The 14,804-nt window shown below is 43.5% G+C and overlaps 1 protein-coding gene across 1 annotated transcript; it reads right to left on the bottom strand.

The window, feature by feature from the left end:
• Positions 1–202: 202 nt before the first annotated feature.
• abcb9 (ATP binding cassette subfamily B member 9) lies at positions 203–13,112 on the bottom strand. Its single transcript, XM_021606367.3, has 12 exons — positions 12,853–13,112; positions 10,944–11,683; positions 9,748–9,862; positions 9,418–9,548; positions 7,757–7,962; positions 7,298–7,495; positions 6,917–7,045; positions 6,579–6,767; positions 5,243–5,416; positions 4,836–4,995; positions 2,788–2,924; positions 203–2,319 (listed from the first exon to the last, which is right to left on the bottom strand). The coding sequence occupies exons 2-12, from the start codon at positions 11,629–11,631 to the stop codon at positions 2,083–2,085; spliced, it is 2,364 nt and encodes a 787-aa protein (XP_021462042.2). The 5' UTR covers positions 11,632–11,683; positions 12,853–13,112; the 3' UTR covers positions 203–2,082.
• Between the last annotated feature and the right edge of the window lie 1,692 nt (positions 13,113–14,804).

Genomic DNA, 14,804 nt, shown 5'->3' with positions numbered 1-14,804 from the left:
ACAATATGACAAACAATATGTTTTCAGTAGCCTGGTTGCAGTCATGTCTTTGTTAATTCAGTACATTCACTTTTACTTGTGCAAAATCAAGTATTGGACAGCATCCACATGAAATCTAATCTATTCAGCAATGATAGTGTCATATAGTTTCAAGACATTGCACTTCCCATTGCATAGAATAAATACATTCTGCACATTCTCATCCAGTGAAGGCACCTCTCTGTCCTTTATACAGTATATGTTTACAAATTAACCAGATACAGAAAGGCCTAGATGCACACAGAGATAACTTTACCATTTCCACCTAATATTGCAATTAGAAATAAAGTATCACAATTCCTATTATTGTTTTGTACGTCATACAATCAATGATATTAACGATATTCATACACTGAACAAAAATATAAAAGCAACATGCAACAATTTCAAAGAGTTACATTTCATATAAGGAAATCATTCAATTGAAATATATGCATAAGGCCCTAATCTATGGACTGCAATTAATTAATTAGGCCCTAATCTACGGATTTCACATGACTGGGACAGATCTGCATCTGTTTTTCACAGATACTTTTCTGGTGTGACCACCATTTGCCTCATGTAGCACGACATATCTCCTTCACATAGAGTTAATCAGGCTGTTGATTGTGGCCTGGTGAATGTTAATGGTTGTGTGAAGTTGCTGGATATTGGCGGGAACTGGAGGATGCTGCCGTACAAGTCAATCCAGAGCATCCCAAACAAGCTCAATGGGTGACATGTCTGGTGAGTATGCAGGCCATGGAAGAACTGGGACATTTTCAGGAAATGTATACAGATCCTTGTGACATGAGGCCGTGCATTATCATGCTGAAACATGAGGTGATGACGCGGATGAATAGCACAACAATGGGTCTCAGGATCTCGTCACGGTATCTCTGTGCATCCAAATTGCCATCGATAAAATGCAATTGTGTTCGTTGTCCATAGCTTATGCTTGACCATATCATAACCCCACCACCACCAGGCACCACAATGTTATCAACAGCAAACCGCTCGCCAACACAACACCATACACACTGTCTGCCATCTGGCTGGTACAGTTGAAACCTGGATTCATCTGTGAAGAGTACACTTCTCCAGCGTGCCAGTGGCCATCGAAGGTGAGCATTTGCCCACTGAAGACCATTACGATGCCGAACTACCATCAGGTCAAGACCCTGGTGAAGTCTTGGGAAAGCACACAGACAGTTTGTGCAGAATTTCTTTGGTTGTGCAAACCCACAGTTTCATCAGCTGTCCGGATGGCTGGTCTCAGACGATCCTGCCGATGAAGAAGCCAGATGTGGATGTCCTGGGCTGGGGTGGTTACATGTGGTGTGCGGTTTAGGCCTGTTGGCTGTACTGCCAAATTCTCTAAAACAACATTGGAGGCGGCTTATCGTTGAGAAATTAATATTCAATTCTCTGACAACTTCCTGCACACTCCCTCAAAACCTGAGACATCTGTGGCATTGTGTTGTGTGACAAAACTGCACATTTATGGCCTTTTATTGTCCCCAGCACAAGGTGCACCTGTGTAATGATCATGCTGTTTAATCAGGTGCATGGATTATTTTAGCAAAGAAAAAATGTGTAAACACATTTTTAAATAAATTACTAGCTTACTGTACGTATAGGAAAATGTCTTGGATAATTTATTTCAGCTCATGAAACATGGGGCCAACACTTTACACTTTACATGTTGTGTTTATATTTTTGTTTAGTGTAATATCACCACTAGGATTAACTAATTAGCGTGTTGCTCATTCATGTCCAGAAGAACTGGTCAAATGACTACTCTTATTGATTATTCAATAACAAATATTCAAGGTTTTGAACACTGTCAAATAGACTTGAGTTGAATCTATTCAACCTCATGTGCAAATAAAACATCAAGGGTAATGTAATGCCTTGGTTTCGAGGCACTGCTCAGCAGTGCCAGTCAGTCAGTGTTAGCTACCAATAAAGCCCTAGGAACCTCTCTCAGTAGCGTGGTGTTCACATTTTGACTCGCTGGCACTGCTGCTATCATGTCCACTCTGCCTCCGCTGACTACCACCCTCAGATGTCCACCTCTGGAGGGTTAAGAACGGCCCCCGTCTCGATGCCCAGGACCTGCCTCTGTACCAGCTTGCAGTAGAGCCCCCCCTTGGCCATCAGTTGGCTGTGTGGTCCCTGCTCTACCACACAACCGCGGTTGATGACTATGATGTTGTCTGCCCTCTCCACTGTGCTGAGGCGGTGGGCGATCACCAGCACTGTGTGCTGACGCATGATGTTGTTCAGAGCCTGCTGGACCTGGGGAGAGAGAACAGAGAGAAGATCCTAAGCTACACTAAAAGTCAAATATGAGATAGCATTCAGAAAACGAGATAAAGTGCCATCAAATTAGAGACAACCGATAAAGAGAATATGTCAAAGATTAAATAATAATACTGACCTTTTTAAGCCAGCATAGTTACAATGCAGAGAGTTTGATTATACTAAAAAGGATTATCCAGGGTTAATAGTATCTAGTATAGTTGAAGACTTGGTCTGATTAAAAACAGCACAGAGGACACCAGCAGCTGAGAGTTATTATAATAACATTAGACTGCATTTAGTGAACTAGGTTATTGTCATGAAACTTGAGGAGCTGCATATTACAGAATATACAGTACATGCTTCCTCTCTAAATCCATACTGTATCTTTATCTATAATTCACGACTTGATCTTATTAAACCCAGATCACAGTCACAGAACACTGATTTAGCCTGTCTCCTTACAACATGTTCGCTCTCTGCATCCAGTGCACTGGTGGCCTCGTCCAGGATGAGAACATGTGGGTTGCGGATGAGTGCCCGTGCGATGGCCACCCGCTGCTTCTGCCCCCCTGACAACTGGGTGCCCTTCTCACCCACTCCTAAGAGAGGAACGAGGAACAATTTCATTGCGTTCGAGATCTTAAAATAGAAATGCAAAATCATATGCAAATAGTGAGGAGAGGCTATTATTTTGTGTAACTCAAAAATTATATGGCCAATGTTCATACAGTATGTTGCAGTAAACATAACATTTTGCAGTTTTTAGTTTGCTATTTTTTTAGATTCACTACTAGGACCCTTGGGGGTGCTTGGCCTATCCACAGGGGGTCCTTGAGAAGACTCAGGAGACCATAGGCTTACTGGTAAAATGCACATGATGGGGTACTTCAGATGTACTCTGGACATATCAAAATTCAGATTTTTTTAAAATTTTATTTTACCTTTATTTAACCAGGTAGGCAAGTTGAGAACAAGTTCTCATTTACAATTGCGACCTGGCCAAGATAAAGCAAAGCAGTTCGACAGATACAACAACACAGAGTTACACATGGAGTAAAACAAACATACAGTCAATAATAAAGTATAAACAAGTCTATATACAATGTGAGCAAATGAGGTGAGAAGGGAGGTAAAGGCAAAAAAGGCCTTGGTGGCAAGGTAAATACAATATAGCAAGTAAAACACTGGAATGGTAGTTTTGCAATGGAAGAATGTGCAAAGTAGAAATAAAAATAATGGGGTGCAAAGGAGCAAAATAAATAAATAAATTAAATACAGTTGGGAAAGAGGTAGTTGATAGGGCTAAATTATAGGTGGGCTATGTACAGGTGCAGTAATCTGTGAGCTGCTCTGACAGTTGGTGCTTAAAGCTAGTGAGGGAGATAAGTGTTTCCAGTTTCAGAGATTTTTGTAGTTCGTTCCAGTCATTGGCAGCAGAGAACTGGAAAGAGAGGCGGCCAAAGAAATAATTGGTTTTGGGGGTGACTAGAGAGATATACCTGCTGGAGCGTGTGCTACAGGTGGGAGATGCTATGGTGACCAGCGAGCTGAGATAAGGGGGGACTTTACCTAGCAGGGTCTTGTAGATGACATGGAGCCAGTGGGTTTGGCGACGAGTATGAAGCGAGGGCCAGCCAACGAGAGCGTACAGGTCGCAATGGTGGGTAGTATATGGGGCTTTGGTGACAAAACGGATTGCACTGTGATAGACTGCATCCAATTTGTTGAGTAGGGTATTGGAGGCTATTTTGTAAATTACATCGCCAAAGTCGAGGATTGGTAGGATGGTCAGTTTTACAAGGGTATGTTTGGCAGCATGAGTGAAGGATGCTTTGTTGTGAAATAGGAAGCCAATTCTAGATTTAACTTTGGATTGGAGATGTTTGATATGGGTCTGGAAGGAGAGTTTACAGTCTAACCAGACACCTAAGTATTTGTAGTTGTCCACGTATTCTAAGTCAGAGCCGTCCAGAGTAGTGATGTTGGACAGGCGGGTAGGTGCAGGTAGCGATCGGTTGAAGAGCATACATTTAGTTTTACTTGTATTTAAGAGCAATTGGAGGCCACGGAAGGAGAGTTGTATGGCATTGAAGCTTGCCTGGAGGGTTGTTAACACAGTGTCCAAAGAAGGGCCGGAAGTATACAGAATGGTGTCGTCTGCGTAGAGGTGGATCAGAGACTCACCAGCAGCAAGAGCGACCTCATTGATGTATACAGAGAAGAGAGTCGGTCCAAGAATTGAACCCTGTGGCACCCCCATAGAGACTGCCAGAGGTCCGGACAACAGACCCTCCGATTTGACACACTGAACTCTATCAGAGAAGTAGTTGGTGAACCAGGCGAGGCAATCATTTGAGAAACCAAGGCTGTTGAGTCTGCCGATGAGGATGTGGTGATTGACAGAGTCGAAAGCCTTGGCCAGATCAATGAATACGGCTGCACAGTAATGTTTCTTATAGTAACCAAAAAAGGTTGGTAACCATTAGTTTAGGCAATAGCATTAATGTCACCTGTGTTATAGCCGTTGGTTAGACCGGTGATGAAGTCGTGTGCGTTTGCCTCGGTGGCAGCCTGCACCACAGCCTCCATAGGGATGTCAGTCAGTCCATAGGTTATGTTCTGCTCTACAGAACGGGCGAACAGGACAGGCTCCTGGCCCACTAGTGCTACCTGCAACAACAACACAGAGAGAGGCTCAGTCTTTCTGCACAGGGATCTTTACCAGTCTTCATCTTAAAATGAATATTGATGCCCTCTGGTGGTTGAAAGGAATAAGCTATCTAGCACGAGACAGAATATTTCGATTTCATGGAAAACTTCTCAGGTAGACAGTGATTGTGATTTACCGCAGAGGCTTAGTTGTACACATTGTAAACAACGAGTTAAAATGCCAGAGGAGCAAATGTGGAGCACTGACCCGCGAGTGGAGGAAGCCATGCTGGTAGGTGTGCACCGGCCGGCCGTCCAGAAGCACCTGGCCTTGTTGTGGGGCGTAGAAGTTCTCTAAGAGACCCACACAGGAGCTCTTTCCACTGCCAGATGGTCCAACCAAGGCTGTCACCTCTCCAGGCCGCAACGTGAAGGATACACTCTGGAGAAGAAGAAGAAGATTAAGAAAAATGTAAAATCCCATTTCGCTGATATTTTTTATCTAAAGTGACTTTGTCGTGCGTCCATACATTTTTTACATATGGATGGTCCTGGGAATCAAACCCACTATCCTGGCATTGCAAGAGCCATGCTCTACCAACTGAGCTACAGAGGACCACCAAGAAGAAGACAAACCATCTGTTCATATATACCCAACCATCATGTCATAAGCATACATATATCATTAATATAAGTTTAGACATGATAAAAAGCACTGTTGTGAAACTGACTAATTGACGTGAGCACATTTTAGTATGTTTATAATCATAAAAGTAGCCTAGCAATAGTGATTAGCGTGTTATGCGTTAGATGGAATGATCTATGTGCAGTTGTATTTTGATAGAGGTAAAGTTCAAAAGAGATGGTAACCATCTCAGCTGCTCCCGTCTTTGAAACAAAAAGTTTCCATAAGGGTGAGATAGGAGCCATATGATTGTAAACTACTGCCCAATAACACTGTCTTATAGTTGTACTGTTTTATATCATTGTATCCTCTCAATATGTTTTGCGTCCTTATATTATGAATAGATTGCTTATTCACAGAAATAGCTCTTTGTGTATGAGGATAATTATCTATCGGACTGCGGCAGGCTGCAAGAATATGCACTCCCTAGACTTAAGGGTTCTCCTGACTGATAAGAAGACCGTGAGATGCGTGGAGGTGTAGCAAAGGTTCCAGATTTGAGCTGGTACGATAGCACCACATGCCTAGCCACAGAGATGAATTGTTCCTACACACAGAAGGGGGGTCTGTTTGGAAAGGGGGGCGGGGTTGAGGCCTAGTTGGAGGTCATAAATATATGTGCTTGTGACTTCATATCTTGTCTTTGCAGCTGTATGACCCAGTGTGGCGAATAAATCTTTTTCGGAGTACGACTGGGATTTGAACCAGAACTTAGAACCTAACAGTTCTGACATTGATCAATACAGTAGCTTCCTTGTATGATTGATAGTGTACTGGCTGGCTTTGCTGCATGGGGATGATATAAAAGCTTACTACTGGCATGAAACAATACAGAATTGCCTGACAACGTTGTTTCTGTCGATAGCTCCACTCATCAGTCTAGCTTTGAGCCCAAACCTAATGGTCAGCTGACACATACCTTTAGAATGTCTGTTTCGGGCCGTGTTGGGTAGGAAAACGTGACATCTTTAAACTCGACCAGTCCTTTGCAGGTGTCGGGGACCTCTTTCCCATCATGTTGGTGTTTGGGCTCCCTGTCGATATACTCAAACACCTTCTCAGCTGCTCCCACTCCCTGCATGAGACCTGTGTAGACCGATGCTATGCTCTGTAACACAAGTTATTCAAGACAGGGGACAAAGGATAATACAATTAGCTAGGTAGCTGTCTTACTTACGGTAATATAAGGTGGTTAAAGGGATAGGTTGTGATTGTCATGTGTACAGTTAGAGATGTATATGAATGAGTCAGAAATACCTCCAGGCACTCTCCTAGCTCCAGCTCATATATGACAAAAGATATCAGGGTGCCTCCACTCATCTGCTCAGTAATGACCAGGTGACCGCCGTAGAAGAGGATTGCCACTTGAAGAACAAGTTCTGAGATCTGGAGCAAGCGAGAAACACATTTGAATGTGCCCCACAACCAAGGTAAAGCGAGCAGATACAGTGGATGCAAAAACACAAGACATAAAACATGAGGGAGCTCCTTAACACTTTCTTTTATTTATTTAAGGGAGCTTTCTTTTATTTATTTAACTTGTATTTAACCAGTCAAGTCAGTGAAGAACAAGTTCTTCATCCTTATGTACATTGATGGTCTTACCGGCAGTAGCTACTGTACATTGGTGATACCTACACAACTGGACCACATGTAGAGGGCGTAGGCCAACGCTTGCTTCTTGTTCAGTTGAAACATGACATGCAGCCTGCCGTAGTAGGAATCAGCCTCCTGTTCCTCATTGGCAAAGCTGCGCACCGTCTTCATGGATGAAACAGTTTCCTCGGCCACCTGGTTAGCCTGAGCCAGGGCAGTCTGGACCTCTTTGGTCAATCTCTGATGATGAGAACCATGGAAAGTTTAACAAGTAAAATTGCAAACTAAATACTGTATGAATGAAGCTTTTAATAAACAAGTGTTCAAATGTATTACAATTTAATACATGGGCTGGGGTGAAGTGTCTATGTGTGTACGTGTGTGCGTGAGAGCTTGTGCATGTGTGGGTGTGCATGCTTGTGCGTGTGTGGGTGTGCATGCTTGTGCGTGTGTGGGTGTGCATGCTTGTGCGTGTGTGTATACAAGCAGCAGAGTGAATACCTTATAGTACTCCCCATACACATTGGAGATGACGGCGATGAAGGGGAATCCCATGATGGTGACCAGAGTCAGCTTCCAGGACATCCCGAACATGAAGATGAAGAAACCTATGCCCTTAACCATACTCCTCAGGAACATGTTGACGTTTTGAGAGATCAGGTCACTGACTTGAGTAGTGTCAGAGGTCAGGCGAGAGGTGATGTCACCTGCAGGACAAACATTTTTTTTTTGTGTATTTTTTCCAAACTCTTTCTGAATTATTTTCATTATTTAATGACAGGTTAGGAGCAGAAATATGAAGGCAGAGTAGAGGGAGAAATGTGAAGGGCTTTTGGGCATTTGGGGATCAGACTCCGAGCTTAGGAGAAAAGCTTTTACACTATAACACTTAAACCCCACAGGCTTTAACATAGTGTTGGGGCAAAATGGTTCTGTTACAGTCTAATGTTATGTAAAGACTTGAGTTGAATACTGTAAGAACTGGTTAGAACCTGTTCTTGTTTGTACAAAGCTTTAATAAAGTGGAGCCAAGTACCCCTTATCTCTCATTTAGCCTGGACTTCCTGACGGGCTGCCCCAGGTGGTGAGGGTAGGTAACAATACATCCACCATGCTGATCCTCAACACAGGGGTGCGTGCTCAGTCCCCTCCTGTACTCCCTATTCACCCATGACTGCACGGCCGGGCATGACTCCTACACCATCATTAAGTTTGCAGAAGACACAACAGTGGTAGTAGGCCTGATCACCGACAATGACGAGACAGCCTATAGGGAGGAGGTCAGAGGCCTGGACGTGTGGTGCCAGGACAACAACCTCTCCCTCAACGTGATCAAGACAAAGGATATGATTGTGGACTACAAGAAAAAGAGGACCGAGCATGCCCTCATTCTCATCGATGGGGCACGACAAAACCTATTCCCCCTCAGGACAGTAAAGATTTGGAAAGGGTCATCAGATCCTCAAAAGGTTCTACAGCTGCACTATCGAGAGCATCCTGACTGCTGGATCACTGACTGGTATGGAAAATGCTCTGCCTCCAACCGCAAGGCACTACAGAGTGTAGTGCGAACGGCCCAGTACATCACTGGGGCCAAGCTTCCTGCCATCCAGGACCTCTATACCAGGCGGTGTAAGAGGAAGGCTCTAAAAACTGTCGAAGACTTCAGCCACCCTAGTCATAGACTGTTCTCTCTGCTACCACACGGCAAGCGGTACCGGAGCGCCAAGTCTAGGTCCAAGAGGCTTCGAAACAGCTTCTACCCCCAAGCCATAAGACTCCTGAACACCTAATCAAATGGCTCTCCAGACTATTTGCATTGTCCCCCCCCCCCCTCTCCCTCCCCCCTCTTTTACACCGCTGTACTCTCTGTTGTTATCATCTATGCATAGTCACAATAATAACTCTACCTACATGTACATATTACCTCAACTAACCGGTGCTCCCGCACATTGACTCTGTACCGGTACTCCCCTGTATATTGTCTCGCTATTGTTATTTTACAGCTGCTCTGTAATTATTAGTTGCTTTTATTTCATATTATTATCCATATTCTTTTTAACTGCATTGTTGAGAAAATTTGATTTGCTTGATTTGATTTAATCAGAGGAAGAAGGGAAAAGCATGAAGGGAAGGAATAAAGAGAAATCTTGAGAGCTCACCTGTGTGGTTAGAGTCAAAGAAGCCCACCTCCTGACGCATCAGAGATCTGAAGAGAAGATTTCGCAGGCGAAGATTCAGTCTGGCAAAGGTTAGATTAAAGAGGCCACCTCGTACTCCAATAGCTATAGAGCTAAGGAGAGACGCAAGAAATGAAACGCAGTCAGAGATACATTATACGCCACAAACACACAAGATCAATGTATATATTGTTGAATCCATAATAGATATGCAGCATGTGCAAGACATCAAAGAAGATATGGCACACAACAAGGACAACCAGTTAACAAAACACACGCCTTGTGATCACTGTTCACTTCAGCATGGCTTACCTGACTAAGGCCAACACTGTGAGAGTGATCAGGGGCTTGGTGAAGTACTCCATACTCTTGTGAATAACAATGCCATCTATAGCCTGCCCAGTGTAGTAGGGGATGAAGGCCTCACCTATAAAGTGGATAACATAGTACCATTAAATGTTATGAAAAATAATAAGCACAATTGTGTAAAATAGAAATACAGTTAAATGTATAGATATATTTTGATTTGTCTATAATGAAATGAAATGAGTAGGGTAGAGTATTTTTTTATTTAACCTTTATTTAACTAGGTAAGTCAATTAAGAACAAATTCTTATTTACAATGACGGTCTACCGGGCCAAACCCGGACGACGCTGGGCAAATTGTGATACAGCCTGGATTCAAACCAGGGACTGTAGTGATGCCTCTTGCACTGAGATGCAGTGCCTTAGACCACTGTGCCCCTCAGGAACCCCATCATGCTTTATTCATGGTACATGAGTCATTAATGTAATTTGTCACTCCTATAATTAAGCAATAAGGCCTGATGGGGTGTGGTATATGGCCAATATACCATAGCTAAGGGCTGTTCTTATGCACAACGCAATGCGGAGTTCCTGGACACAGCCCCTTAGCCGTGGTATATTGGCCATATATCACAAACCCCTGAGGTGCCTTATTGATATTTTAAACTGATTACCAACATAATTAGGGCAGTAAAAAATAAATGTTTTGTCATACGTGTGGTATACGGTCTGATATACAACGTCTATCAGCCAATCAGCATTCAGGGCTCAAATCACCCAGTTTATAATGAGTAGTAGAGCAACCTTGCAACCCTGAATGCAATACCATGCTGCTATGAGTTCAGTAATAAAGTCTTAAATACAAATGCATGGGATCCAAACAGAACTTCCAAGAGGCTGGTTATGTTTCTTTATTACACATCTTCTGTGTAACTATCTCATGCAACACTGTGTAATATGCCAGCGTCACATTGGTGATGATCTCTACATTAATCAACTTGACTTGTCATCTGTTGGGCCCACGAGTTCTTCCCGACCATGGCCAGGCCAAATAACTGATATGACCTGACCAGGGAAATCCTCAGTTCCCTAGTTATTGTCTGTACCTAGAGCCCTGCGTTGTTCCTGGTCAGGTCATGTGTTCAGGAAAAACGCAGGGCCCTAGTCGTCTGTGCATTGTAATTAAACAAGTTGCCACTTACACACAGCAGAGATGAGGAGGAAGAGGAAGGCTACAGAGAGCAGCCCAGCGTATTTACTGCAGTAGGACAGCAGACGCCCCAGTGTGGCCCCTGAGTTCTTCTGGTCCTCTGTTCCTTTCCTGCTCGCCCTACTCCTCTTCTTCTCCCCATGCTTCTGCTGCTCATCCACCTCCTCAGTGCCATTCTCTCCTGCTGCCTCCACTAGCCTCTCAGTCTCCTCACAGACACTTCCTCCACCATCTCCCTCTCCGTCAGTCACAGTGTTAGGAGCCCTTCCCAGGAGTCTCCAGAGGAGCACGGTCCCCAGCACTGACACACAGGTCCAGGAAAACAGACTGAGGAACCAGGGTTGGTGAGCCAGATCGCCCTGCTCCGAGAGCATCAGGAGCTTAGCTAAGGCGTAGGTGCTGACGGTCAGGCAAATTAGGAGAGTCAGGGTCCCCAGGGCAGAGACCCTGCATGGGCCGTCCACTCTGTTCCATAACACCCCTATGGAGGCCCCAAGCAGAAGGCAGACTCTGACCAGCATAGTCCCCCAGAGGTCCAGGACGGAGTGGAGAATGTCAAAGTTCTGCACATCCTCTGTGAATATTGCAGTCTGGCAACCATGTAAGTAGAGGACAGTGGTGACAATAACATCCACCAGGATAAATAACAAGATACAGCTCACCACTACTATGACCCCCATTACGTTTCAGTCTATCCGTGGAGAGATAGTGTCCTGTGAAGAATGAACAAGTCTGGGAGGAAACAAGAATACAAAAAGCTAAAACTGTAGCCTATTGTTTTGTTTTAATATTGTTGCTATTACAATACATTTATAGGCTATTACAATTTTATGACGTTTTTTTTCGAACAAGTGTTTTGAATTCAACCCAAATGGAAGTTCACCGAACTACACTGAACAAAAATATTAATGCAACATGTAAAGTGCTGGTCCCATGTTTCATATGCTGAAATAAAAATCCCATAAATGTTCCATACGCACAAGAAGCTTTTTTCTCTCAAATTTGGCGCACAAATTTGTTTACATCCCTGTTAGTGAGCATTTCTCATTTGCCAAGATAATCCATCCATCTGATAGGGGCAACAGGTAGCCTAGTGGTTGGACTAGTAACCGAAAGGTTGCAAGATTGAATCGCCGAGCTGACAAGGTAAAAATCTGTCGTTCTGCCCCTGAACAAGGCAATTAACCCACTGGCTGTCATTGAAAATAAGATTTAGTTCTTAACTGACCTGCCTCGCTAAATAAAGAGCATAATCATTACACAGGTGCACCTTGTGCTGGGGACAATAAAAGGCCACTCTAAAATGTGCAGTTTTGTCACATGCCACAGATGTCTCAAAGTTTGTGGGAGCATGCAATTGGCATGCTGACTGCAGGAATATCCACCAGAGCTGTTGCCAGAGAATTTCATGTTAATTTCTCTATCATAAGCCACCTCCTATGTGAATTGTGCAGTATGTCCAACCTGCCTCACAACCACAGACCACATGTATGGCATCATGTGGCTTATGGTTTGCTGATGTCAACATTGTGAACAGAGTGCCTCATGGTGACAGTGGGGTTATGGTATGGGCAGGCAGGCATAAACTAGAGACACAATATCGATGACAATTTGAATGCACAGAAATACCGTGACTAACTCCTTAGGCCCATAGTGAGGCCCATTTTAAAGGTATCTGTGCATATCTGTATTGCCAGTTATGTGCAATCCCCAGGTAAGGGCCTAATGAATTTATTAAAATTGACGGATGTCCTCATATGAACTGTAACTCAGTAAAATCTTTGAAATTGTTGCATGTTGCATTTATATTTTGTTCAGTATAAATGCCTACCGTGATCCATGATCACAAATGCACCCGTGACATCAGGTTTCGACAAGGTTACTGTATCACATTGACCTACCGTGCGGCGCTCTTATCTCCTCTCGGATATTCGATCACTTTCCTTGATACAGTAATTTATTATATTTTAGGCGACATGGCCGTCTCGCCACTATGTCGCATTCTGAGTTCATATCGATTTGCACTTAAGCTGCACTGGTGATCCTTTATGCAATGTATATGGAAACCGGTAATATAAATGGTGTGCGAGGCTCCTCCTACAAGATCATCCCAGGACGGAACTGGCGATGCTATCCAGAGCCGGTATTTCAGAGTCCTTCTGACACAGTGCTCCCTGCGCTACATCACGTGAGTCTCGTCAACCGGACTAAATAGCCAGAGCCATGCAGTGTATTATTATGAGGTTTATTCAAAGAGTCTCAGAGATTGTGTGTGTGTTTTGTGTGTAAGACAGATCATTTGGACAAACATAGGAGAACTGATGTATTTACTTATTACAATGTGCATTAAGTGACTCATAACTTCCATGTGAAAGTCATATTTATCACTTTAGGGGTACCGAGTCTGTTAAGACTTTGTTGTGTGGTGATGTCCCTATTCAAAGATTATTCAGTAGAATGTGGGGCCTATGGGGAATTTTGAATCCATGCACAGCAATACACTTTTAAGCCATCATTTGGTATGGACCCAAACCAATGAATAACATTTCTTCCCTAAAGCAGAGCTGAAATTCAAAGTATTCATGAATGACTGATTGTGGATATGAAGTATCCCAAGTGTGGGCCCCCCAAAAACTGATGCTGGCTCCAAGTGCACTGCTCCATGACATTAATGCGACTTCATATCCGATTTTGAACAGAGGTGGATTCTACATTATCTAGTGTAAAAGTATTAATTTCGTTCACCTCTTGCTGAAAACAAATGGCCTTTAGCACCTACAGGCATCACAATAGCAATGACAAGACCACAAATCCACCAGGCACTGCTAGAGAGATCCTATGTATTTGGACACGTGACCAACCCAATAATTCATCAATATTTTTGGTCAGGATTCTTGATGTTGGTTGCCTTTATGTTTGCCAATCTTCTCTCAGAGGTGAAGCTGCTTAGCATTGTGGACAGAATGTCTCCATCGCAGCACTGAAGCGAGACAAATAATTGAGCCATCAATACAGTCACTGTATGAGTCTCAATTCTGTACCCTGTATACCATAACCCCAGGATAGCAGGCCTCAATGAACATCAGAAACCAGGGGGTATTCCAAGTCACTCTTTTTGTCATCTGAGCAGCTTTGCTTAGTGGCGAGGACTGTTTCTACAGGGAAAGACAAGTAAATGCTCGGTTTCAGTTTTTTCTGGGAGGGTGACTCTCCCGAGCAAAACATAGGGTCGGTGACTTTGAAAGTGATGGAGGGCATGTTCCGAGATCTTCTCTTGGCATTCTTCTTCTCCTGTTTGTAGGCCGCATTCATGTTGGCGATCACCTGTAAGCACAAACAATTATTTACCATTTCCAATGGAATCCAGAGAAAGCTCACATAGGAATGTCACACATTGACCCACAGTATGTCCTGATGAATGATGCTTCCCAAAGAGCAAGAGGGTTGAAGTCAAGTGAGTCAGCAGTGAAGTAGAAATTAAGTGGCACCCATGAAACAAGCGTATCAGGCTCTCTTTAGTGGTGTAGCACAGCATCTCCCAAAAGTGAAGATATTGCATTTCCAATTCAAACTCACCAGCTGCTTGACAGAGATCTGCTGTTCCTGCATCACTGTCATACAAGCAGAGGCCTCTTTCTTTGAGTGATACAAATCCGTCTCTTGGTCGTAACTGAAAGGAGCAGCTTTTGTCTTGACAAAATAAATCGTAAATTAGTAACTAAACATGAACAATTACATAGTAATAACACAATTTGATGCATTTTTAAACCAAACAAAGTGACACAAAAAAAACATATCACCTCACTGGGCAAAATGGCTTCCCTGCTGAACATGAGTGAATAGGGTGTGAACT

The sequence above is a fragment of the Oncorhynchus mykiss genome, chromosome 6 (assembly GCF_057628025.1).
Source record: "Oncorhynchus mykiss isolate SJ-2025 chromosome 6, ASM5762802v1, whole genome shotgun sequence".
Lineage (NCBI taxonomy): Eukaryota > Metazoa > Chordata > Actinopteri > Salmoniformes > Salmonidae > Oncorhynchus > Oncorhynchus mykiss.
The sequence above is the reverse complement of the archived record's forward strand: the minus strand, read 5'-3'. Positions and strand labels throughout refer to the sequence as shown.